The sequence below is a fragment of the Mus caroli genome, chromosome 16 (genome assembly GCF_900094665.2).
Source record: "Mus caroli chromosome 16, CAROLI_EIJ_v1.1, whole genome shotgun sequence".
Classification (NCBI taxonomy): domain Eukaryota; kingdom Metazoa; phylum Chordata; class Mammalia; order Rodentia; family Muridae; genus Mus; species Mus caroli.
The window spans coordinates 21,867,014-21,893,409 of NC_034585.1; the positions used below are offsets into that span (position 1 = coordinate 21,867,014).

The 26,396-nt window shown below is 40.2% G+C and overlaps 1 protein-coding gene across 8 annotated transcripts in view; it reads left to right on the plus strand.

The window, feature by feature from the left end:
- Lpp (LIM domain containing preferred translocation partner in lipoma) overlaps positions 1-26,396 on the plus strand; it is a 590,743-nt gene that overhangs the window by 256,407 nt on the left and 307,940 nt on the right. For all 8 annotated transcript variants that reach the window (XM_021185104.2, XM_029470450.1, XM_029470446.1 and 5 more), the window contains one exon: positions 13,443-13,555. In XM_021185104.2, the coding sequence (XP_021040763.1) occupies positions 13,443-13,555 (113 nt within the window). The remainder of the gene's footprint in view (positions 1-13,442; positions 13,556-26,396) is intronic.

The following is a 26,396-nucleotide window of genomic DNA, read 5'->3' on the forward strand; positions in this document are numbered from 1 at the left end:
GTGACTTACTCTACTATTATAGGGCTGTGTCTGTACTATGTCTAAGTGCCCCCACACTTGAACAAGGTAAGGGAACTCCCTTTTGTAGAGCTGTCTCACACTGTCTTCAACTGAGTCTTGAGTTAAGTTTTTGCTTTCTCTCTCCCATCCTCCCTTTCCCCACCTTCTCCCTTTGGATAGAACCTTGAGTTGCATTCTTATTAGAAAGCTACAAATGGGGTAGGAAGATTAGGGTTCTTTGCAGTCTTATATGGGAAAACCATGTCTCTGTAAACGTTATCTCAGGAAAAGCCTAGGACTGCTAAGTCTTCTGTGGAAGTTCTCAATTTTCAGATAAGGCTTTTCATAGAGTCAAGCTCCTGCATTCTCCCACACACCTTACCCTCTGACCTTTCCTCCTGTCTTGTGTGTCTGCCCCCACATGTTCCCACTGATTTTGAGACTTTTGTCCAAGCATTTTTCCTCCAAGTTGTTTAAGGACAGACTTAGGTGGCAGAGATTCAATTTGCACAAAACCAATGCATCTACACACTCATCACATATTTTCCAGCTCTTCTTGAGGAGATGCTGTGGGAATGGAATGTGTAGCTTACATGCTAAGTGCCATTAAAAATGACGTAGTGTAGTGAGGTAAATGTCTCTGTTTTTCATGCAGTGCACATGGTAATGTTCTAGATGTGTTGTGGAGAGTTAGGTGAAAGTCTTTGTCTCAGGAAGCCAAGGATATCTGTTTAGGATTGCAGGTGCTCTGCATGTTCAATAAAGGCTTGGGCTTCTCCAGCAAAAAAATATGGTAGATAAGACAGTCCTGGTGGAAAGGGATGAATGAGCCTGTCCCTGGCACCTGGAAACAAAGAGAGTTGTGTAAATCAACAGAGTGGCATGCAACTAAGTAAAGAAAAGCAATCCTACTCAATATTTCTACAACAATTTAAAATATCTAGGGCAATATTTTAGCAAGAAAATATATAATCTGTACAATGAAAGTAATAAAACTTTGATCAAAGAAACTCACAAGGACTCACAAAATTGGGACTATTCTAGGCTTATAGATTTGAAAATTAATATTGTCAAAGTGACTTTCATACCTCAGTGCCACTTCAAGATTAGTAGAATTCTCATCAAAATACAGATGCCAGTCTTAAAAAAATTTCTGTGTAACCAAATTAGCTAAAATATTCTTAATAACACACACACACACACAAATAGTGCCTGTCTTCAAAACTTACTTCCAAGCTATATCTACCCAGCAGGAAGCTACAAGCAGAAAATCTAACATATAGACCAATGGAACAGAAGAGGTACTCCAGCAGGTACTCTAGCCAAATGATGCTTCTCAGAATCATGAAGAACATCCATTGGAGCAAAGACATTGTCTTCAGGAAATGGTGCTGGAAAAAATGGATATTTTTGTATAAAGAAAACTTGGTATCTATTTCTCACTATAAATTCATAAAAAAAATCAAATAAAATTGGGTCAAAGACCTAAATATGCAACTTAAACTGTGAAACAGCTAGAGAAATCATACAGAAAACAATTCAACACATTGCTGTAAGTAAGGGTATTTTTTTCTAATGAAACCCCCAAGGCAAAGTCAACAAAAGTAAAACAGAAAAGAAAAGATAATCTCAGAATCAAGGGCAGCACAACAAAGAACATTAAATGAAGTGAGGAGCTAGATAGACAACCAGAAGAGTAAGAAGCACTGCAGCCAGGTATCTGGGAAATGATTCATAGCTGGAATACATAACACCTCAAAAGAAAGATAGGACTTTATCACTAAAAACTTGGAAAATGACTTTACTAAATATTTCTCAAAAAAAGGTGAGCAAATAGTCAACAAATATACAGAATACTTTCAACCTCACTCACTACTAGGGAAATACATGTCAAAGCAACCGTGAGCTACTATATGACCTGTTAAAATAGCTATGAGAGAGGAGCAGTAATGGGTGATAGTGAGCTTGCAGCAAAGCTCAAGTTTTCCAGTGTGTTGCTGGCAATGCATACACACACCTGAGCAAGACCTTGTTGTGGCTTCCTCAAACTAAAAAAATGACCCAGAGATCTCATTAGTGAGTATATTACCACAGATAAAGAAATAGTTACATCAAGGAGATATCTAAACTCACATGTTTATTATAGCATATTAACACCTTTCAAGATTCGGACACAATGAAAGTGTCTGTCAGTGTGAGAATGGATGGAAATGCACTGTGCATGAATAGGTATGTAAAGAATGAAACATTGGCAGCAATATGGTTGCAGGATAGGCTCAGCAAAGATACAATAATGCACATATATGCTCTTACTCATTTGTAACAACTAAAATAAAGTACTCTCATAGAAAATGCAGTGGAATGGGCTCATCTGATTATAGAAAGGGTCCTGTGGAGAGGAGAAGCTGAGAGTTGAGGGTCAGCTGAAGGGGTTTGCAGCCCCATTGGAGGAACAACAACAATATGAACAATCAGTACCCCAGAGCTCCCTGGGATTAAACTACTAACAAAAGAAAACACCTGGCTGAAGGTCACTCCTTCAGGTGGGTCTCATGGCTCTACTTGCATATGTAGCAGAGGATAGCCTAGTCATCAATGGGAGTACATCAATTGGGGTACATTCACACACACACACACACACACACACACACACACATACACACACACACACACACACACACACACACACACACACACACATATATATATATATATACCCAAAGCAATAACATGAATTAGAGAAGATGTTTGCATCCAAAAGATATTAATTGATCAGTGTATCTGGGGTGGCAGGGACTATAACACAAGTTCTTCATGTTTCTCTCTATTCTTAAAGAAGGTTCATCTAGCTGGAGAGTTTCTTCTTTCCAGAATGTGAACCTACCAAATCTCTGGGAACTCCAAACAAGGCTTGTCACAAGCTTCCAATATTCCTCTAAACTCCAGCTTGATGGCCAGAGGAACTGCTGGCTGCCAGTGTGAGGCTTGTTTCTGCACTGTCTGTTTTATCCATTAGAACATGTATGCTTTCCCTTGGTTGGTTACATTACCATAGTCTTGTGAAATCAGGGAGCGCAGTCCTCCTGCCTTGCCCTCCTTTTTAAAGATTGCTTGGTTATGCTTATGGGGTGGAGTGTCAGGATGTTTTCAGTTTGCCAACTCCATAGATAGTGCTTTGAAAATACTAGCTTGGGAAAAATGGAAACGACTTAGAGTCCATGCCTTTTGTCTAAATATGAGATAACACATTAAGAATACTGTTTTGGTAGCAGTAGAGGTGAAAAATAGTGAATGAAGTTTTCAAAAGAGGGTAATTTGATGTGGCTTCCTTGTATTCAGAGCAGATGGCTGGAACAAAGAAGATAGGCATTTTTCAGTGTTTGATGGGAGGAAATGGCAATGGAGTAAACAGAAAGACAGAGGACATGGAATGAGGCCAGCAGGTCTGCAGCTAGCATAGCTAAGTCTGGTTTGTTGAGTCCTGGGCTGTAAATCCAGTCTGTGGTACTCAGCTGATGATTGAGTACATGGAACATACATGGGACAGGATCATTGAGTTCCATGATAACATCAGAGTCAGTGCTGCCTGGAAGTGGCATATTCACTTAGTTTCCTTTTTCTGGTACCCAGTTATGGTTACCATGGCGGCAGTGATACAATCAGAGGAAAGTGGTTGCGGAAAGTGGCAAAAATGACCTGGTTAAAGACAGTTTCGGGAACCTTCTGCAGCCTAGTGAGGCTTACAGAAACCCTGCTGGATGGTTGTGGACTTGTGTTTGAGTTTGAAGCGACTGTTCTTACCATGGTTGGAAATCCTTTGCCTTCATCTTGCTGAGCCTAATGTTCCTGTTCTCCAGCTGAGAGAGACTAATTCACCACCTTGTGTTGTAAACACTCACTCATTTTAACTGATTACACCTCCAATGATTCTCAAATCACTAAAATTACTAATTGCTATTCCTTACACATCAAAGAGTGAATCCTGAATAATTAACCCCAAATAAAATTAGATGAATTGGCCCTTTTAATTAGAGTCCCTGCTGCTGTTTGTTCTGAGCTTCCTTTTCTTACTGTTAAGAGACTTTTAGAATGATTAAAACTGTTTAAGGCTTAAACAGCCAGTGACCTTTTAATACAATATAAATCCATGAAAGCAATATTTCAGCTAGCAGGTGGTGAAGTAAATTTTTAGAGCAAGTACCTGTCAGCTCCAGTATTCCTGTGGGGGTAAATGCATGCCAAAAAACAACCACCTTGAAATGAAATGAGTGTCTCTATTTGATTATTTTTATAGCATTTATGCATTTGCTAAGCTTCAGGCTTGATGAAATAAATGGCAGGGTTGAAGGAGAGTGAGTAATGGCTGGCATCATTTTATATAAATAGTAACAAGAATTTCTCAGCAAGAAGAACTTCAAGTGCGTAGAAGATGAAGACTGGAGAAATTGCAGAAGGCTCCTAGGCACGCAGCCATTTATGTCTGGGTTTCCTGAAACAGAGGAAGAGACAGCAGCATGGAGAAGTGGAGTGCTGTGGGACTTCTGGGCCTTGGTTATGGACACGGATTCCCAGCGTTTCCATGCCGCATCCAGACTGCAGATATTTCCCATGTTCCTTTCTTCTCCATGGACTCCGGGTTGTTCTTTTTCAGCCTTCAAGAGTTGTAAGAGGGGGCAGTTCTTCAAAACTCCCCAGATATCTCAATTCTTCATCTCAAATCTGCTATGGAGCCTTCTAAACTCTGTCCTATGCTTTGAGCTAAGGAGATTCTGAGTCAGAATATATATTCTATACCATTTGACTACTGGTAGCCAGATTTTCTACACTAGAAGGAAATTCTCTATAACCTGGTGTATAATTGGGTTAATTTAATTACTTTTTTCTTTATAATTTAAAAGTAAACTTTAGCTTTTGATTGGGAAACAATTGAAGGTTTTACAGAAACACCGACAAACTAATTTCAAGGACTCTTTTTTTCTGTTTTTAAACTTAGCCTACCCAAATATTTGCAACTTGTATGATCAGAGTAGGGCTACATAACACAAGAAATTAGCCAATGCAACTTAATAACATGTAGAATTTTTTCAGACGTGATCAGGTGCCATCTTAATATGTGCCCTTTGATCTCAATTTATGTTGAGAATTGGCTTTTGTCCAATGTTTCTTCCTATTTCTAATCTCAGATAATTTTTCATGGTGATCAGTGATGCTTACCTGGAAATAGCACTCAGATTCTCCCAGGATACTTTGTGAAGTCCTTTTTTTGCTCCCTAAGCAAAGGTTCTGGCTTCAGAATTACAGCGTCGCATCTTCTATTCTGTGTGGTAGATGGCAATGTGTGTTGGATCCCAGGCGATTCTTCATTAATGTATTCTTATTCTCAGAACCAAATCAGTAACATATGTATATGTGTGCATTAGTTAGTGTCTATTTTTACATAAAACATCATGACCCAAAGCACTCTGGGAATGAAAGGTTTGTTTCATTTATACCTCTATACAAAGTCCATCAGTGAAGGAAGTCAGGGCAAACACTGAAGCTGATTAGAATAAGCCTGGAGGCAGAACTGCTTCGGGCTCTGTCAGGGAGCTATTTCCTGCTTTGTTCCTTCGGGCTCCCTCAGTGTGCTTTCTTATGTGCCCCTTGTACCTCAGGACAACCTTCCCAGGGGCAACATCTCACACAGTGGGCTCAGCTCTGCTCTCCCAGTCATGAATCCATCAAGAAATAGCTCTAGATGCTCCTTCCTTTCGTCACAGCTCCAATCTAGAGACTGCCATACCCAGGGATCCACCCCATAATCAGCTTCCAAACGCTGACACCATTGCATACACTAGCAAGATTTTGCTGAAAGGACCCTGATATAGCTGTCTCTTGTGAGACTATGCCCGGGCCTAGCAAACACAGAAGTGGATGCTCACAGTCAGCTAGTGGATGGATCACAGGGCTCCCAATGGAGGAGCTGGAGAAAGTACCCAAGGAGCTAAAGGGACCTGCAACCCTATAGGTGGTACAACATTATGAACTAACCAGTACCCCGGAGCTCTTGACTCTAGCTGCATATGTATCAAAAGATGGCCTAGTTGGCCATCACTGGAAAGAGAGGCCCATTGGACTTGCAAACTTTATATGCCCCAGTACAGGGGAACGCCAGGGCCAAAGAAAAAAAAAAAGGGGAATGGGTGGGTAGGGAAATGGGGGAGAGGGGGGAGGGTATGGGGGACTTTTGGGATAGCATTGGAAATGTAATTGAGGAAAATACGTAATAAAATATAGTAAAAAAAAAACAAAAAAACAAAAGAAATAGCTCTACAGCCAGGCTGATAGGCCAATTTTACTATCACATTTTCTTTTTACCAGTTGCGGTTCCCTCTTCCTAGGTTACTCTGGCTTCTTGTCGAGCTGACAAAAACAAACAATAAACAAAAACAAACCCCAAACCTCCAGACAGTACAACATGTAAAGAAGGGTGCCTGTGGGTATGGAGGGACAGATAGAAAAGAGATGAAGAGCCTGAACAGAGGAGGATGACAACAACCGTGTGCAGGAAAATAACAGGACTTACAAAGAGGAGTGGTCCTCTACTCTTAAGTCTACCAGCGAGTTTTCCTTTTTAATGGCAATATGTGTGTAAAAATAGAGTAAAGAGTGAAATTATAAGATCCGGTACAAAGCTTTGCAGTGTCCTTTTGGAATGGCTGCTTTAACTGAATAGGACTTCATTGACCTGTCTGCTCTTTGGGTAAAATGTGATAGGTGGTGCTTTTTATTCACTCCCTTTCATACAGTAAAGTTTAAAATACAAAATTAAATAATGAAGTGTCAAGTTAGATTGCTTCCACATCTGGAGCACTGATGTTTCGGTAAAATTCCTAGATCAGTAGAACTTTCTGGACACCCATTGATCATGGGTGTTTTTGCAAGTCTATTCACAGATCTTTGATTATTGAAGAAAAATCCAGAGCAAATGCAGATGTTTACAACCCTTCTGGAGGATGAAATACCCTCAGACCAGAAAGTAATTTAGGGTTCCGGACTTGCCATTATACTTGGCAGACAGGCTCGGTAATTTAAATTGTAAACAATCAGAAAGAAGTTAATGAACAACAGCAACAGCAGCAGTAAAAACAGAACCGATAGGGCCATTAAAACTGAAGTCCTTTGCTGCTTGCTCACCAGGACCATAACCCCTGAACCTCTCATGTTAGTCTGCTAGGCACAAGTTTTGCTATACCTTACATTAATAATTAGAATGGACAAAACTTGACTATAGACAATCACATTATTTCACAGTTCATTTGAGTTTATATTAAATATGCATGTACAATTTCTACATTCACTATAGGGAGTACGCAGTAAAAAAATAAGCTCATGATAAATTATTCATAAAACAGGATGTAGGGCTGCAGCCATCTCCTACCTGGCCCAGAAGGGAAAGCCAATAGATAGGAAGTAAAACTGGGAGCAGAACTTGTGCAATTGTGGTTCTCAGTACCTGGTCTTTGTTGATGAGGATGGCAAACACAGGATCAACAGAGCTACAACTCTCTCATTACCCATGGAAGCACTATGTGGAGGACCCGCTGTTGCGCAGGCTCCATGGCTGTCCTTGAAGAGAAGTCAACTTCTGCCTGGCATGGCCACTACTGGTCATCTTCAAATGGGTGGGATAGTTTGGCAAGATTCATTCAGTACAGTAATATTCACTTGCCAGTTTCTGAGTTATAAATTAAGATTTTTGTTGTTGCATTATTGTTTTCGTCTTTTGATATTGGGTTGATTTTTATCCATAACGACTTTAAAATTTTTATTTCACACTGAGAATGTTCACGTTTTAGTATTGGGGCTGAGGGTGTCTCAGTAACTGGTAGAAGACTAACACATCCAATTGAACCTGTTGGCCTGTTTACTTTTTTTGTTAATGTTCATGGACATGGTTGCTGTTTGGATCGCAGTTTGCTCTGTTTTTGTGAGACAGGAAGCACCTGGGACATTTTCGAGTGCATGCGACTCTAGTCTACTTTTCAGAAGCATGTTCTTCTTCACCGTGTGGATCATGTGGAATCTGTTCTGTGTTTTCTCCTGAGAACTGGAATCTTTACAGCACGGTGCTATGTGATAGAGATGTGGGATATGCTCCATCAGCCATGGTACAGCGGGGTCTACCTCTGTGTGGAGAAGTTATCTGTGAGTTTAGGAAGAGTTCTGATGAAGTTAGTGTAGTCCCAGAATTCAGTATTAGCTAAATATGGAGAGAGACTGTCCAATTTAAAAGTGGGGAGACGTCATCTTTTTCAAAGATAATAAGTCTTCTTGCTTTTAATCTGAGAATCTCAAAGAGCATTTTGAGCTAAGTTATTTAGAAAGATGACTGCACATTACATTTTAGCTTGGGTAAATATAGGGATGCATTAAAATTAAACTCTGGGTTTGAGTAGATTCTGCGATTCATTTCAAAGTATCTTCCTTCTGATTCTTAAAAATGGCAAAGTTACAGTTCATATTTATTGCATAGAATTAAAGATAAACAGAGAGAAGAGAAAGCAGCATTTGTTGTGTCATAAACTCTGGGTAACCTCTGGTAACATCTAGCCATGTAGAAAGCATCGTGCTGTTCGGAGCCTGGCCTTCATCTCCTCTACTTGGTAATATACTGGTTCTTCCTATCCTGCCCCCAGATATTCTGTGACTCACTCCCTTACTCCATTTACATTTTTGCCCAAATGCCACCCTGGTGGGGTATTTCTCAATCCTGTTCTTTAAAACTGCAACACCCTGCTACCATCCCAGCTATTCCCCTTCCTTCCTCTGCCATTTCTCCTCCGTATGTATTGCTACTTGACATTCAACTCATATTATCTGTTTATTTCTTAATCATTCTTCTTTTCCTGCTCCAGTGCAGGTTTTACAGGGGGCAACATTTCCATTTGTTTTGTGCATTTACCTGTTTGTGCCTTTATATGGCAGAGCCTAGAGAAATGACTTATGTACAGAGGACACTGAGTAAATAATAGATGACAGAAACAGAAGACACCATCAGCTGGGTGGCTTTCCGGGTTTCCAGTGTGGGAGCAACTGCAGTCTCTGTGTAAGCAGTGCTATACTGAGGAGCATTATTAAAATATTGAATGTGAATATTTCATAATTAAAGCCTATAAGTACAATTGAGGATTTGATACCATTTGCCATATTTTTTAAAGGGACCTGCCTACTAGGATCACATAGAGCTCTTTACCTGCTTATTTTCACATGATATTTCCAGTTGGTGGATGGTGTTTATAAGTCCTCATATGATGATGTTGAATGTGTATTTTTGATCCATACATATGTGAGGGAAAGAACAAAGCAGGGTAATTCGCACCTCTATCACCTCAGACACATTTTCATTAGTTATTTTAACCCTAGTGTTTTCTTAAAAATAACACTGTCTGGTAGAGTTCTAAGTACAGTCCCAATTAGTAATTTAGTTAGGTGAAGAAAATGAAGATTGAAGGATAGAATATAAATTTTTCTAATATCTTGCCATGTTTGTCTACGTGTCCACATTTTAGATTGCCCAGATAGCAACTAAAAGAACTTTAGTCAGTGTCACATATCTCCTCATTCATGGTGAAGGTAGGTTCTTCAGGAGAGGGATTGGTGTTATTTTCATGACAATGAAGACAAGACAGCCAGCACTGGCCATGAATGGCCTTGAGAGTGAACACTCCCCAGTGAGTTCTCACACAGGGAGAACATGAATTCAGGCTCTGCATATTAAGGGTTCTGTGACAGTCTTTGTGTGGGTCTCTGACTATTCTTAGGTATTGTGCACATGTCACATCCTGTCCCCTCTCCACGTAATTGCATTTCAGGAGCCACCACACTCCATGAACCTTGCAAAATCTGGTGTGTTCTGTTATGTGGCCTTGAGAAGAATCTTCCAGGCTAATAGTATCCAGTCAGACCTAGAAACCAGACACTGTATTAAGTCTGAAAAAAGAGATTGAAGAAAACACTGCTGTATATACTTCTTTCTGGGACTGAGATTCACGAAACATAATGGTCCACACAGGGCACTGAGGGAGGAACATCACACTCTCAAGCCCACAGATGGAGACCATGTTACAAAGAAGAGGGAGGGAGAGAGGGAAGACTGAGATTCACATAGGAGTATCTGGATCGATGAGCCTGGCAAACTCCCCTTGTCAGTTAAAAGACAGGAGCTGGATAGAGTGAGGAAAAGCTTCATTACTTAGAGAAGCCACACATTGCTAGCTTTAGTTTTGAACAGAGGTGTTCATAAGTTGAAAAGGCTGAGAAGGTCATTGAATGGATGAGAAAGGTTTATTTTCTTGGCCTCTCACATCACAGCACTTTGTGGTGGTTTCAAGGCACTGCTCAGCTAAATATCTGATGAAGACATAGGTCCCTCATACCAGTTCATTTCATGGGCTCACCCGATGAGGATGCCCACCAGCTCCTTCCTTCCACTCTCAGATGCATGTGCGCCCACTGTCACTGTGGCATTCAGAGGTGCTTCCTGTCTCCTAAAGAAGTTGAAACAAATTTAAGAGCCCTTGGAGAGCAAAGGAGAAGGAGCTAGGTGCCCCCTTTCCCCAGTTTGAAGTAAGAGGGAAAGCATTAATGATTGCAGCAGTGAAAAGAGAAGACTGTTATATTCTTGCCTCCAAGTCTGCTCTCTACTGGCACAGTTCAGCTTCTTAAAGGCCGCTTACCATTTTTTCACCCTCTAAGGAATTTATTGCCATCATCTCTGTGATAACATACATTTTGTAGGTTTATCACACATCTATCATTGAGTATGTTTTTCTGTTGGATGTTCATCTATACATCAGAATTATGGAATACAGATGATGACAAAGAGTTGTGCAGGTTCTTCATTCCAGTTCCTGTAGCTAGTTCATTTCTCCTCCAGAGCATTCCCCTTCCAGTACCTCCCCCTGTCGTGCCCACCCCATTGCTGCATTAGCATGCGAGTCCCAGTATAGGATGTAGGAACTGAAACCAAGATGATTGAACTTAGTGAACAGAACCCTTGGTTGTAGTCAGTGGTTGATGGTTAAGAGGTTAACAGCTGGCTTCTTAAGAACCTACATCATCTTCCTTAGAATTAGGTTCTTTGTTGTTTTCACATTATTTCTTTGTTAAAGAAGTCAGTTTTTCTTTCTCTTTAATCCTTCTGGGGTTACCACCAGCCTGTGCGTCTCTTTAAGTTCTTATAGACAAACAGGATAAAGGAGAATGTACTTAGAAAGGACCTCAGAGACAGAGTTGTACCTTTATTTTTAAAATTATTTCTGTGATATTTTGGTCTACTCATATGTATGTTATGGGCCATTTTAGTCACCCTATATGATAGGAATACCAAGAGCTCAGGCAGGTTTGAGAATGTCTGATGGTCTGATAATTTGAAATGCCACATAGAATCTGGTCAATTACACAGTCCCCGTCCATACTGCCTTATAGAGGGTGGGAGAAGACAGAGTGAACGCTAGAATCTAAACTTAGATTGTGAACAACAACCTAGTCATGACTTCATGGCTCGATACTTTGTGCACTAATTTTTTTCATTCCCTCTGATTTAAGGTAGAAGAGCACTCTGTTGCAGTGCATTTTCCTTAAGAGTTAATGAATACTTTCCATGAGCTGTGTAGCCACCCCAGCATTTCTCCATTTTAGCTGCATGTGGAGTCCCCTAGATCAAAGAAACACTGATGCCACTCATTTATTCCAATCCCCAGGATTCTCATCCAATCAAATCCAGAGGAGGTATTTTGGACAGCCATCTGTTTGATGGCTTTCTTACAGATTCCAGTGTGTGGACAAGGGATAGTGAAGGGATAGTTTTAAATTATAATGCTAAAATGGTAAGGAAAGACTTAGAGACATAAGAAATCCCTATGCAACGGGAGTTTGGAACCTTTCAAATCCTGGGGTTCTCCAAAGGATGGAAGGTACTTTGCCGAACTCAGTGAAACTTGAACTATGTTCCAGGAGTCAATGCCACTGAAGTTACCTGGGCTTTTTAGAAGCACAAATCATTGGTCCTTCCTTAGAACTACTACATTAAATGTCTTTGGAAGTGCCAGCCAGAGGTATGAATTTTATAACTCCTCTCTGAGATCCTGATGGATTGTGAACATGGACCAGAATTTGAGCAAGGTTATTTCATGACTTGGGGTTGGGGGTGATGATAGCCTGGTAAAACTGAATGGCTCTAGAGACACTGTCCTTGGCTGTTGTGGCAGGGGTTAGATTTGACAGTTCATAGCTATTCCTCCCAGTGTAGCAACACCACCAGGTGTTTCAGAGCCCAATAGGCTACCATCATTCACAGGATACACCTTTGCAGTTTTAGACTTTCTTTCCTCTGAGATACCCAAGTTGTTACATTTTTTTATATTATTCAAAAGTTAATAATTTGCTCATGGAATCTGATTCTTATAGCTTGGTGCCATGGTGACAGGCGAGGAAGAACCACTTACATGTAAAGAGTACTTCTAGATGAAACATCAAAACTACATGTTTAAAGGGAGAACCAACTGCCTTGTAAAATGGTAAAAAACAAAAACAAAAACAAACAAAACAAAATCAATCCAGTGTTTTATTTCCTAGTATATCTGAGTTTTAAACAATTTTAAATATTTTATAATATAGTCATACAGATTTATATGTTTGCTTCCCACATCAGTGGTTACATATGGTAGTAACCTGAGCCTTCTCGATGACTGTGTTGTACTTAGATATCTAGATCATCTAGTTTCTGTTCAAGTGTCCCCTAATCTGTTCTCTGGCCATGAATATACACAGTGAAAGCTGACGTCACACTTAGTTGTTTAAGACCTTGCTAGTTCTCCTGACACTCAGTGTTATTTGGTTTTTTATGTTATTTGCTATGTTGTCGATGTTTATATTCAACATGACTTGTGTGCACATATTCTCCTGCTTACTGCCTGGAATGGGCTTGCTGCTCAGGTCATACTGTCCAAGGTGATGCTAGTACAGCCCCCCTTTTCCCTACCTGGATGTAAGCTTTAATTTATGTTAATTTCCAAAAATGTGTCCTCATAAAACGAACCTATTACCCTTACATGTATACAAATCTTTTCTTCTTCTACTTGATTAGGATTTTATTAATGCCATTTATCAATTCTAATAAAATTCAGTATTTATAATTATTATTCTAAGAAGTCCTTTGCCTCTGTTTAATGTACTTGACCTCTCTATATGCTAACTTTAAATTATGAAATCTGGTCTTTTATCCTATGAAAGCTAAGGCTAACAATTAAACCAACATTATCTAAGTAAGGGAAATTTTCTATATAACTCAAACAAGTGGGTCTAAAACATTGACAATAAATTGCCAGCAAATGTATCTTTTAAAGAGTTCTATAAAGTCTCAGACGTGTTAACCTCTCATATGTGTTCCCTTTCTGTAGGTGATTTTCTCCCACCGCCACCTCCACCTCTAGAGGATCCTGGTACCATTCCACCTGGTCCCGGACACTTCCCTCCTCCTCCACCACTGGATGAAGGGGCTTTCAAAGTGCAGGTAAGAGCAGACTCACAGGGACTTAGAGTTCTTTAATGCAAAGGGCCCAAGCCACCTGTGTCAGAGTCCTGTTGGCTTACACTTTGAAGTGCTGGACTATTTTTACCTACCAATTTCATTTTAAAACTGAAGTTGATTTTTTTTTCTTTTATGAAATACTGTTTGAGAAGTCCACTTTTTTTTTTTGTTGAATAAAGCCAGGCCTTTAAAAAATATCTTTTCTTTCTACATTTAAGCTACGGAATCTATATGAGAAAGAGTAATAGTTAAGTCTCTGCTTAATCAGTGTGAGCGCTGAATGGACAACAACCTGTTTTCACTAAAATAATACTAAGACTGTAGGGCCTTCTAGGTGTCTTCGATGAAGAGTATTATAGTTGTGTATCATTGATATGTAAGCATTGTGTCCTGGAGAGGACAGATTGCAAAGTAACAAACTCCAGCTCAGTGCACAAGTGACAAGAGAAGTATTTTTGCTCTGACGCAAGGTGACCTGTGACCAGCAGCTCCACTTAAGGCTGAAGACATCATGTCAGGACGGAAACATTATAACATCATAGACATTGCCATTCTTAGATAAGATAATGTTAATATAGATACACTGGAGACAACAGTCAAGAACTGGTCTTAGAGGAATGCTGATTGTCACATGAGGTAGAAGAGTGTCTGACACTTGCTTATCTCAGTGAGGCATCAGCATCTTGTGAGTTACAACACAAGCCAGATACCTTGTGTTAATGTTGGTGTCTGGTGATGTCTGTGTGCTTTATTCTGTTGTTGTTTTTGCCTTTGTGTATGTCCCCAGCTTCCCATATGGAATGTGAGGGAGGAGAAGCTATAAAGGAGAATGGCCTAGGCTCTCATCTGTTTACTTCTTTCTTTTAAAGTTTAGGTTGGGAGAGCAAAGCAGAAATTATTCATGTATTTCCCAAATAGTCTTTGTTCCTATGCAGATGTTATTTGAGCACTGGAAATCCTATAATACAAACAGCAAACATAGATTATGTGCGATGGAACTTCCAAGTAAATAGAGTACAGTCACTGCACCCCTGGCTGGGGTGTGTGCTAGGCAGGCAGGCAGGCAGGCACAGGGTGGCTTTTAAGAGTGACTTGGTAAGTAAAGCGTCATCAGGACAGTACCACTCAACAAAGGCTTACAGGAGAAAAGACATTATGAGCCAGATGCATTCCTGAAGAAGTATGTTTTCATGAGGTTTGGTCATGTTTTAATAAACTATTTTTGTTGTCTGCTTGTTTTGTGTTGTGGTATGTCTTCCTATATTGGTTAATGGGCATAATTTTAAAATTCTCCTCTGTTTTCATTCCTGGATTCTTACTAAGTCTATTGTGGAATATTTTGAATATTTGCCTTGCCAAGGTCTGCAGCATAAGAAGTAGTTGGGAACTAAGTTCGAAGTTAGTGATTGTGGGTAGATCAGTGAGTGCTGGTGATGCTCACAAATAAAAAGAAGGAAACCACACCTTAAAATATCACAGCACACCAGTGCCTCTTAAAATTCTGGTAGTGATAGCTGGGTGATAGTTTGATATTCCTGCCAAAATTGTGCAAAGCAAGTCATAGCAATGATAATATTAAGATCAATATTGATAGAATATGAAGCTGATAATAATAAAGTTGACATAGATATTAGGTGAAGCTACAACCACAGTAACAGTAGTGTCTTGTCCATTGATTCCATTGAAATGCCATCCAAACCAAGAACAGAGTGTTTTTATATTGATTGTTCCTTGCTTTACTTTGGTCTTTGTTGCATAATTTTCATTGTGAATATCTTTTATATCATTTAAAAGCTGTATTTGAGTTTATGCTTTTGTAGGGACTATGAATGTGTCTTCTTTCTTGATTTCTGTTTCAGAGAATTGGCTTTTAACATAAATAACCTTTATATGTAAATTTTATATCATGAAATTTTATTGAATCTATCTATTAATTCAATATGATTTCTACAGTTTTCGGGTTGTCTCTCTGTGTGATAACCTTGTGTCTGAAAACAGGGACAATTCATCTTCCTTCTTTCCCAGTCTAGACCCTCTTTAATTCTTGGTTTTGCCAGATTCCCCTGGTAGGACTTGCAGTTCTGTGCTGAATGGCGTCAGTGAAAGCGGCTTCCTTGTGCGGTTCACAGGGCTTTCATGAAAATGACAAAAAGTCTCTTTCTCTGAGGACTTTGTTCTGATAAATGTACTCAAGCCATGGCTTTGTTTTTGAAGAGGAAGGAAATAAACAAGAAGCCTGTTGCCATGTTGGCTTGTATTCTCTGTAAAACAGAAGGGAGGAGGATAAAAAATAAAGCAGTGTTTGCCAAATGGAAAAGGACAAATCTGGTAGGGAGAGGGTGTTGTTTTTCAGGTTCTTCCTATGACATTCTTGGTAACTTAGAAATGATGCCTTGGCCCACTCTTGGGCCATAGTGAGTTGAACTTGACAGTGGTTGACCCTGCTCCTACTGTGCAGCAGCTCACTTTAGACAGAGCTCAGGGTGGCTCAGTCTGATCACTGGGAACAATTTTGCACATTTTTCTCTCAGCTCTGGTAAAACCTCATTGTGCCAATTCCAAATCCAAACTGGTAAATGTGTGTTTTGTGTAGAAGTCTGTTTATATTTCCAGCCAGACTTTAAGCCTAGAGCCAGAAGACTGCCTACTAAGTCGGACTTTTGCAAGGCTGAAACAGACCCCCTCCATGTCATTGACTCCAACTTGATAGTCAGACTTCTAGATAATGGCACCAGCTAAAGGAATCAATTCCCAACCCTCTTTGGAAATGGGGAGACTGAGGCCTAAAGAGATATGTGTAGAGATGGTGCTTCTGATAGAACTCTCATCAGGAAGTCTCTCCTCCTGGCCATAACCCCCACCCCCACCCCAAGTTGATTGTTTTGTATGCTTGTCTTGCCCTCTCTGTAGCTAGCTTAAGGCTCCATGATGGAACTGCTAGAAACAGTTGGAGTTTTGCTTGGGTCTTTATTTTGATAAATGCTCTATACATTTTTGTACAAAAGCAAATAAATATTTAGTGTAAAGAGTTACCTTTCTTTTGAAAATGCACATTTTAATGGTAGAGATGAATCTTTGAAGACAAAAGAGAGATTTGGTTTTCTTTTCCAGAATCAATTTAACTTTTATGCCTATAAAGTTTGACCCGGCCCCTTGCTAGTTCCTTCATTCATTTGTTATTCCTCATTCAAAGGAAATTGAATACACTCCATAAGTAGACATGTTATGCTGCAGGGATGTTAGCCTTAGGACTGGGCTTTCGCAGTAGAGTGATCCAAGTGTTAAGCCTGTGACACTATCTTATCACTCTGCTCTAATTGGGTGTCAAGGTTTGCAGTTTGTCTTTTGAGCCTCATGAACAGGTGCACAGTATTGTTTATCATTTTTATGAGAGGACAGAATAGCTTTCCTTAGGTCTTTTGAAGTATGCTTTAAAGTGTCTTATATTCCTAGCAATTGGACTTATATTTTTTAGGTTTTTCTATTGTTTCAATCAGTAGAGCTTATTTAATTAATTAATAGATTAATTATGACATCCTGGGTAAAGTTTCCCCCTCACTCTTCTCCCTCTGGCTCCTCCTTTATAGTCCTCTACCCCCTCCCCTTTCCATATCTTAGTTTCTCTTCAGAAAACAGCAGGCCTCCCATATATATCAAGCAGCCATGGCATATAAAGTAGTAAGACTAGGCACCTCATCTCCTATTAAGGCTGGATAAAGCAACCCAGTAAGAGCAAAAGTTGACAAATGCAAGTAACAGAGTCAGAGACAGTCCCTGCTCCTACTGTTAGGAGTCCCAAAACAAGACCAAGCTATACAACTGTAACTTGGCCCTAGGTCAGACACATGGAGACTCCATGGTGGGTGGATTAGTTTCTGTGTGCCCCTATGAGCCTAGATTGGTAATGCTGTGAGGTTTCTTGTGTTTTCCTTTGCTCCTCTGGCTTCTGCAATCTTTCTTCCACTTTTTCCACAGGGCTTCTCTCTCTTTCTCTCTCTCTCTCTCTCTCTCTCTCTCTCTCTCTCTCTCTCTCTCTCTCTCTCTCTTACTTTCTTTTTCAAGAAAGGTGTTATAGATATAGTGGGGAAATGGTGAAGGATAAAGAGATATAGCTGTCTCTTGTGAGACAATGCTGGGGCCTAGCAAACACAAGTGGATGCTCACAGTCAGCTATTGGATGGATCACAGGGCTCCCAATGGAGGAGCTAGAGAAAGTACCTAAGGAGCTAAAGGGATCTGCAACCCTATAGGTAGAACAACATTATGAACTAACCAGTACCCTGGAGCTCTTGACTCTAGCTGCATATGTATCAAAAGATGGCCTAGTTGGCCATCACTGGAAAGAGATGCCCATTGGACACACAAACTTTATATGCCCCAGTACAGGGGAACGCCAGGGCCAAAAAGTGGGAGTGGGTGGCTAGGGGAGTGGGTGGGAGGGTATGGGGGACTTTTGGGATAGCATTGGAAATGTAAATGAGGAAAATACCTAATAAAAAGTATAAAAAAATAAAAATAAAAATAAAAAAGAATTTACACACACACACAAAGAGATAGATGAGATTCATCACACACACACACACACACACACACACACACACACACACACACACACACAGTACAAGGAAGGGGCAAACCATATGCAGATGGTTGCTTGGTAGGCTTCTCAAGCATCTGGGGGACTACCTGGCGCTCTGTATGACACTGTGGCTTGATCTTTTCATGACCTCCAGTAATCGACCTCTGACTAGGCCTTGCATGTGGTCTGGCCTTGCAGCTTGCTTTGCTTGCCTGTTGTCCAGCAGTTGCCATCCCCTGGTTAACCTGATTCTCCAGCAGTTGCCATCCCCTGTTTAACCTGTCTCTCCCGCAATTGCCATCCCCTGGTTAACCTGTCTCTCTTGTGTTTACTTAGGCCAGATGATTATGTGTGCTAGTGTCAACTTAGTTTCTGTACGGCAAAATATATTTTTTTCAGCACTGTTTGTTTCAGCTGTCAAAATTTTCATAATCAAATGCAGTGTTTCCTTTTAATATTTATTATTAGTGCTTGTCTTCCTATACTTTTGGAAAATAATACACTAATAGATAATGGGGGCTGGTGTGGATGTGTGTGTGTGTGTGTGTGTGTGTGTGTGTGTGAGAGAGAGAGAGAGAGAGAGAGAGAGAGAGAGAGAGAGAGAGAGAGAGAGACAGAGACAGAGACAGAGACAGAGAGAGAGAGGTAGTGTCCCACAAAATGCTGATAAGCAAAGCTGTGGAAAGAGGCTGCCATTTCTAAGGTTAAAGTGAACACAGTATTGTGAACTACAAAGAAACCTAATTCAAGTCTGAAAGTCCAGTTATTATGTTATTATATATGTAAGCAAACTCACCTTTTTTGAAAAGAGTTTACAGCCAGTACATGTGTGTGATGGCTGATAATCACCTTCCTGTTTCCAATTGTGCCCATTTTTAGGCATAATTACCTTAGGTCCACAACCAGCCCACTTTCATTTGTGAACCCACAGTCACTAACAGCTCCCTGGATCATATTTGGACAGAACTTATCACAGAGGTTGCTTTCACCTCTGTCCGTCAACATGATGAGGAAAGAGGACTCTGATGTCAGAACTCATTTATGTTACTAAGCCTGAGAATGTGGTAGTGGGAAGTGTGTGATCGTGAGTGGATGTGGCATCCCACTCTGAGCCATGTGCTCTTTTCTTAGGGTGTTGTTTGGTCCATGGGAATATATAAGAAGGCTGAGGATGCTCTGTGCTTTTGACCCTTTACCCTCTTCCTTCTAGATCAGTGGCTGAAGAGCAGCAGTTAGGAGGTTGCTAGTGTCATGATTTCTCCCTTCCTGTGTACATATGTGTGTGTGTGTGTGTGTGTGTGTGTGTGTGTGTGTGTTTGTGTGTGTGGCCAGACTGTTGGGTTCTTTGCCATTTTCTGACCTGGGCCAATATGATAGCTAAACATGTATGCCAAACATTGCTTTTAGCTCTGCTTCAGCCTCTGGTTCAGCATTTAGATGTGAGCAGGTAGATTTGGGGATCCTATTTCTGTAAAATAGTTTTGGACAACAAGTCTAGTGTTGATAGGAGCTACTCTAGTAATTGCTTTATAATATTTAATCTTTCATGTGGTGTCTTCTTCCTCCTTCTTCACTTTTCTTCCTTTTTGAAGGAACTAGGGCTTTATACTTGCCAAAAAAATATGCTACTGGTGAACAGTATCCTCAAGTCTTTCCTATTTTTCAGATCTACTCTACTGGGTATGGTTGTATACACCTATAATCACATCCAAGGTCTTAGGAATCTAAGGAAGTATTTCAGGCCAGTCTAGGCTATATAGCAAGATCCCATTTCAAAGTCAAAACTAATGATAAATTCACATTAGGTAAGCTTCTTGCAATTTGATCCTGAAATATATATGTATACCCAACTTTACCAATCTGCTACCTTAGTCAATAACCTAAGATACATCCGTGTTGACAGTGAGAAGAGCTTCATCAGTCAGTAGTCAAAAAACCTTTAGGGGAGTTAGTCCTGGCCAATAGAGGTTTACTGTGAGATAACCAATGAGTCTGGCCCTCACCCATGGCTTCTGCCTAAAAATTGAAAACCTTCAATAGACTCCAGAGTTCCAAATCCATCATGCCATGCAGACCACAACATTGTGGCATTTGTTTATTGGCTGTTAAGCGCTTCCTACTCTGCTGTCTTCCCAGAACCTGGTGTCTCTCCTTTGGTTCCCCTCACACATTTCTTCCTTACAGCATCTTCTTTCTTCCTATTTGTACTTTCTGTGCCCAATGAGATGCCTTCCTTTAACCCTCTCTCTTCTCTTCCTTGGAGCAGGGATATGAAGTGTCCAGCTCAGTGGTTGGTCACCTGATAGCCAGATCTGGTGAGGATCCCTTCTGTGATTTAACAACTGCAAGACCCATCATTGAGAAGATAATTCCCATTATCTTCTACAGTCCTCTTCATGGAAAAACTGTCTTCATATTCGAACTCAGTTTATCTCAAAGTTTTTCCATCATCTTATTCTGAGAGTTACATTTGGTTTAACACACTGTCATTTTCTACAATCCCGCATTGAAATCCCCGGGTCCTTTGGTCATTGTGTACACGTCCTGTTTTTTCCTGTATTCATCAGCAAGGTCTTTGGGCTTGAGAACGAGTCTGATTTGTTCCAGTCCATTTACTTCACTGCCCATCATTTTGGCCTATTCATAATACAAATGACTCATTGCTTTTATTCTAATTTTTTCCCATTACAGCTAAATGTCCCTAAACAGTTAATGTTCAAAAAATTGTTATTTCCTTCCTGTGCTTGTGTACTGCCAGCCACATGAATTTTCTTCTTTTATTGAACTGTTCAGGGGACACCATGACTTACCTTACTTTCTCTAATAACCCAGTGACTTCTCTGTATGATCTTTGCTGTATTGATACGATGCTTCCATTCTTAAACAATACCAAGTTAAATTTCCCTGTTTCATGTTTGCTGGCTGATACTTGTTTACCTTTTGACTGGCCAGTATTTTTTCAATTAAAAGAAGAGCTGTACTTTATTTTCTACTGTCTTGTTCATGGTTTCGACCAGTCCTGGCTTCTTGTAATCTTTCTCTGTTTCTGTCAAGACATACCTGATGCACCATTGCTCAATGATAAAAAGCTCCCGTGTGATCCTTAGGAACATGTTTACAGCTTCACCTGCAAAGTGACAATTTCAAGAATATTTTCCTAGAAAACCATTTTGTTTAGCAATGTCTACCTCATTGTAAATGCTACCTTGAAATCCGACTGCAGAGATAAGCAGCTACTGCTGCTTAATGTTCCCATCATCTAATGTATGCCTCTTCGTGGAGTGATGCAATTAGTCCTGGACATTAATCCTGACTTTCAGCTATATTTTATAAAGTTAGAATTACAGCATAGTATAGAGAAGTCCTACAGAAGTAATTTGATATTATAAATCACCAACTCCCTGATTTGTCTGTTCCTATTCTAGCCAGTTCTTGTTATGAGGGAACAGGAGGCCTACATTTCCCAGCTGGCCCACCTGTTCTTACCACCCCAGTTACTAGAAGAGCTGGTCACTAGCTCTGTGACAGGCTTCTGTGTTCCTGGGTGTGTATTCTTCCCATTATCTTCCATTTCATTTCCATTTTAGTACCCACCCAAAATATGATGATTTAGCTCCTATGTCATCCATAGTCCTTACTTTATTGGAAGAATATAGATTAGGAACTTAGTTGATATTCATAGATTGGTTGTTGACTGTTTGATTTCACAGTAGGAAATTTGGAAAGCAGACAGTGCACTATGTATCACACTTAACCTTTTGTTGCTAGTGTGAGCTTGCAAAGAGTTTACCATGTACTACTTTTGCTGGCACGGGGTGATAAAGATAGGAAATGGGAGAGGAAGTTATATAGTTCTTGTGCAAATCCAGGTTTTCTATTTTTCGTGTTTTGCTACTGTTTGGAAAGTACAGCCTCCGTTCATGGCAGCCTCACATGTGTTTCCTTAGTGCCATTTCAAAAAGGGGGAAATAAATATGGCATTTTTTTTTCATAGTGAGAATAGTAAAATCACGAAGATTTCCCCTTTTTCTGTTGGTGAAACTTCAATCGCACTAGGCACAGATTCCTCTACTTCAGCTATGTGTGCCAAGGCAAAGCACACAGAACAGCAGACTAGAGCTGTAAAAACCAGGATAACAAGAAATGCTACAGAAACCTAACATTGCACATCAGTAGGGAGGCCTGGGAGCCAGTGACTGTGCTACTCCACACTCAGTGGCCTGTTTACCCAGCTAGGGTATTGTCTTTAGACAAAGGATGCTCTGGACTGCTTATACAGGGAAGCTGTATTTCTTTGATAAAGCTCTTCCTTCCACATAACTGTGCATGGTAAAATTCACCCTGAGTGTCTTACAGTCCCTACACACAGTTCTAATAAATGGATTGTTCTCTTTGACAGTTAGGATAGCATTTGAGGAAGTTTTGTAATCTAAAGCTTTATGCATTATTAGAGAGCAGTAAAAAGCTGTCTGTTCATGCCTATGGTGATCTGCTATGGACTCCAAAGGGTGGGGCCCAACTGGGCAGCAGAAGAAACAGTAGTAGAGCTTGTAGTGGCCCTGATGGCTGCAATTGGTAATTCTGGAAAAGAGAATGGTTTCTGAAGGATGTGGAGAACACAGGGGCAGGATACTTACAGGATTCTTGATTTCTTCCAGGTGGGTGGCTTGGCTTGTTTTTGTGTTTGTGGAATGAGAATATTCTCTGAGGCAAATGTTAAGTGTGTATTTCTAGAAGAGATGTTGATAATAATCCCTCAGTAATGAACAGTTCTGTGCAGTCTCCAGATAGTATTGTGGCAGGAGGGTGAAAATAATGCCTTGATAAGTCCTGGATTTCTTTGTATTGCTATTGTTCTTTAATTAAATGTGTATTAAGCTCCAACAAGGCGCTACAAAGAATGTCAACTTACAGATGATTTTCAGCATACTCAGAAGATTTATAAACACCAATAAATGGAAAGTCACAGCCCCCCTCGGAGGTGGTAAACATATTTGTTCTTCCTACAAATGAGAAGTGAAATAGGCTGTACTCAACCTTACCAGGACTGAGGGTGAGAATTGAGAACTGTTGAACAGAGAGAAAAGCATTTTCCATCACTAGGAATTGGATTAGAATGTATTATTAAGGAACTATGCCTAAATGTGCTTAGAGTTGTGAGGTTTTAATTAAATTATTCCAGTTACTGTTAGCATTTGGGTTAGAAATAGGCTGCCAATGTATGACACTATGTTTCAGATTTAGTGTAGAAAATAATTGGGAAAGAGACTGAATACTTGGTACTCGAGAATTTAGATTTGTTCACTCTATGGGAGGTGCTAGGGATGTACCTTCTAACAGATATCTCAGATACTTCTACAATCAAAGATGGTGTATGTTCCCTTTGAACCCCAATTCTTGCTTGTCTTTGTTAATCATAGCCTTTCCTTGGAACCAGGACTTTTACTTTACACAGTAACCATTTCCTAGAACTTATCTAGTTGGTATAGTTACAGAAGGCCTGTCACAACCTTAGGTTCCTCTTCTGTCACCTGGTCTCCAAGTTATCTTTTCAGATTGTGATATTATTCTCCTGTTTCTTAAGTAAAAACCAAAATGAAGAGGACATGGATTTGTTAAGAGTATATGCCTTTAAATCCTTGCCATTTAAAGCCAGTGGGACTTAGATTCCACCTTATGTGTGAACAGCAAACAGGAGACTTAACTGAGAAAGTTAGTTGAAGGAAAATATGTCTTACAAATAAAACTCATGGCTGAAAGAGTGGAGCGGTGGAAAGTGCAGGTGGAGTGACCAGTTCAGGCTTTCATTTTTCCTTTGTTTGGTGTCTTTATTCACACAGACTCAGCACTGAGCCCTTACCAAGAGCACAGTAGGTCTTTGATTATCAATGACTCTCAATCGTCTGTGAACAAGGAAGCATTTGTCAGGAAGGACTGCACTGCAGAGGCATGGGCACCATTCAGACTAAAGGAAGGATTTGTAAGTTGAGCTGAGTAGTGAGCCTTGAAGACTTCATTCTCTAGGTTGGCAAAGTCACCTGTCATTTCCACCTGTCAATTTGTAATGTACCAGCTACATGCATGCTCCAGTCATGATTGTTGGACTCATTATAGAACCATACACATTCCTGACTAAGGGGAGATCAGATCACTGTTTTTCTGATTTGTTCTCAAACTCACTTTTTATCAATGGTAACCTTGGACATAAAAATAGGAATTTCTGTTGGGAGTGTTAATGTAAACTATCTGAGAACTTCCTAAAATATATGTGATTCATACCATGTGTTTGTTCCCACATCAACACGGAATCCCAAGATGCAATTACCCATGCCCACTCTCTGCTTCGTCATTGGGCTCTGTTTATCCTTTAACTATCAGCATTTGGGAGCTGGGCCAAGCACCTTGTAAGATCAGCACATGTGCACAGTGTGATCACACATGACCCTTTGAATCTGACCTTGGTGTCTTCTCTCCCAAAGCACATCCTGTTGCACACACTGTTCCCCCAGAATCCCCTGTTCTTCAGCTGAACACCTTAAATGGTCTTGTCCATCCAAGGTCAAGACTTTTCTCCTTTGTCCATGCAGCTCTGTCTGTTTTTCACACTTTCTCTCTTCTGTCTGTTTTTGATTTTTTTTTTTTATTTCATGTCTTTTGTCTCATATTCTTACCCACTTGAACACTTCTAATGAGATTTGCAGATAAAACCACACTGGGAGGACTGATCCTCCCTTCTTTCTCCGTCCTCCTCTGTGCCTCTTCTCCATCCCTTCTCTTTCCTCTGACACCACTTTCTACTTTGCCATCTACATTCTTGTCCATCATGCCAGTACATTTTGAATATTTAATAACATTTATAGAAAAGTGAATGGAAACTATCTTACATTAGGTATTGGTTGTTAGAGTGGTATCAAAGCTAGGGTTTTTGTTGAAATTGAAAGTCTCTCTGTCTCTCTCACTGTCTGTCTGTCTGTCTGACTGTCTATGTGTGTATATAATCCAGAACTAAGTGATTCTAGTAGGCAAATAACTGACTTGATAAATACATAACTGACTGATCAGTTATCTCCAGGAATTTGCTTGTATCTCCCTCCCCATCTCTGGAACCCAGGTTTAATACAGATGCTGGTATCCAAATTTTGGTCCCCTTGCTTCTGGGATGCAATGACTACTCTTATGTCAACTTAACATCCAAGATAGAGTTATCTGAAAGGAGGGAACCTTAATTGAGGAAATGCTTCTATATGACCCAGGCGTAAGGCATTTTTAAAATTAGTTATTCATGGGGGAGGGCCTATCCCATTGTGGATATTTCAATCCCTCGGCAAGTAGTCCTGGATTCTATGCTACAATATGCCAAGCAAGCCATGGAAAGCAAACCAGTATACAGCACCCCTCCATGTCCTATACATCAGATTCTGCCTCTAGAATACTGTCTGTCCTGCTTACGTTTCTATCTGGAGTTTCTTCAGTGTGGAAGCATAAGCCTAATAAACCCTTTCCTCCACAAGTTCCTTTGGTTATAGTGTTTCATCAAAGCAATAGTGACCCTAACTATGACATGAGGCAAGAACTTTACCAAATTTGCCATCTCCCATATCAATGGAGCATTTCTTTTTATGTGATTACATCTATGACCTCATTCTTGACAATTTAAAAAAGCTCATTCAATCACAGCTTGACTGTAGAAAGGATCTTCCGTATTTTCCAATCCATTTTCACGTAAACCAAACTGTAAGGGCTTAGCAGAGAGACATTTTCAGCTCGAGCTTCAGTTGTACTTCCTGTTTGGATAGACTGTAGTGCTTCCCTCTTGGTCTTTGGTATTCTGTTCAGCATGAACAGTAAACTCCATGGATTTCTAAGGATGCTAGGATATTTGCTGAGATGTTGCTGAAGCTTTCCTAAGTGTAACTACCTCTCTGTTGACAATGGTAGTGCAGAGAGCCTGTGTAGGCTGGGTGCTTTGGGCCAGATTGCTGGGTAATGACTGCTGCATGGTCAAGAGATATTTCTCAGAATGGAAAAGGAAAGTTTGGAAAGAGAAAATGGCACCCAGACCTGGGGTGTTTCTTTGGCAGCTAACCCACCTTTTATTGCTAGGAGATATGATTTCTCTAGTATTTCAGCAATTCGTCATAAAGGTTTTGTCCAATGTAGGCCTCTGTGATAAAATGTGATGAGTGCCTTACCTTGCCCTCTCTTAACTGCTTCCTGGAGTCCAGTCTCACCTTGTTGCTTCCA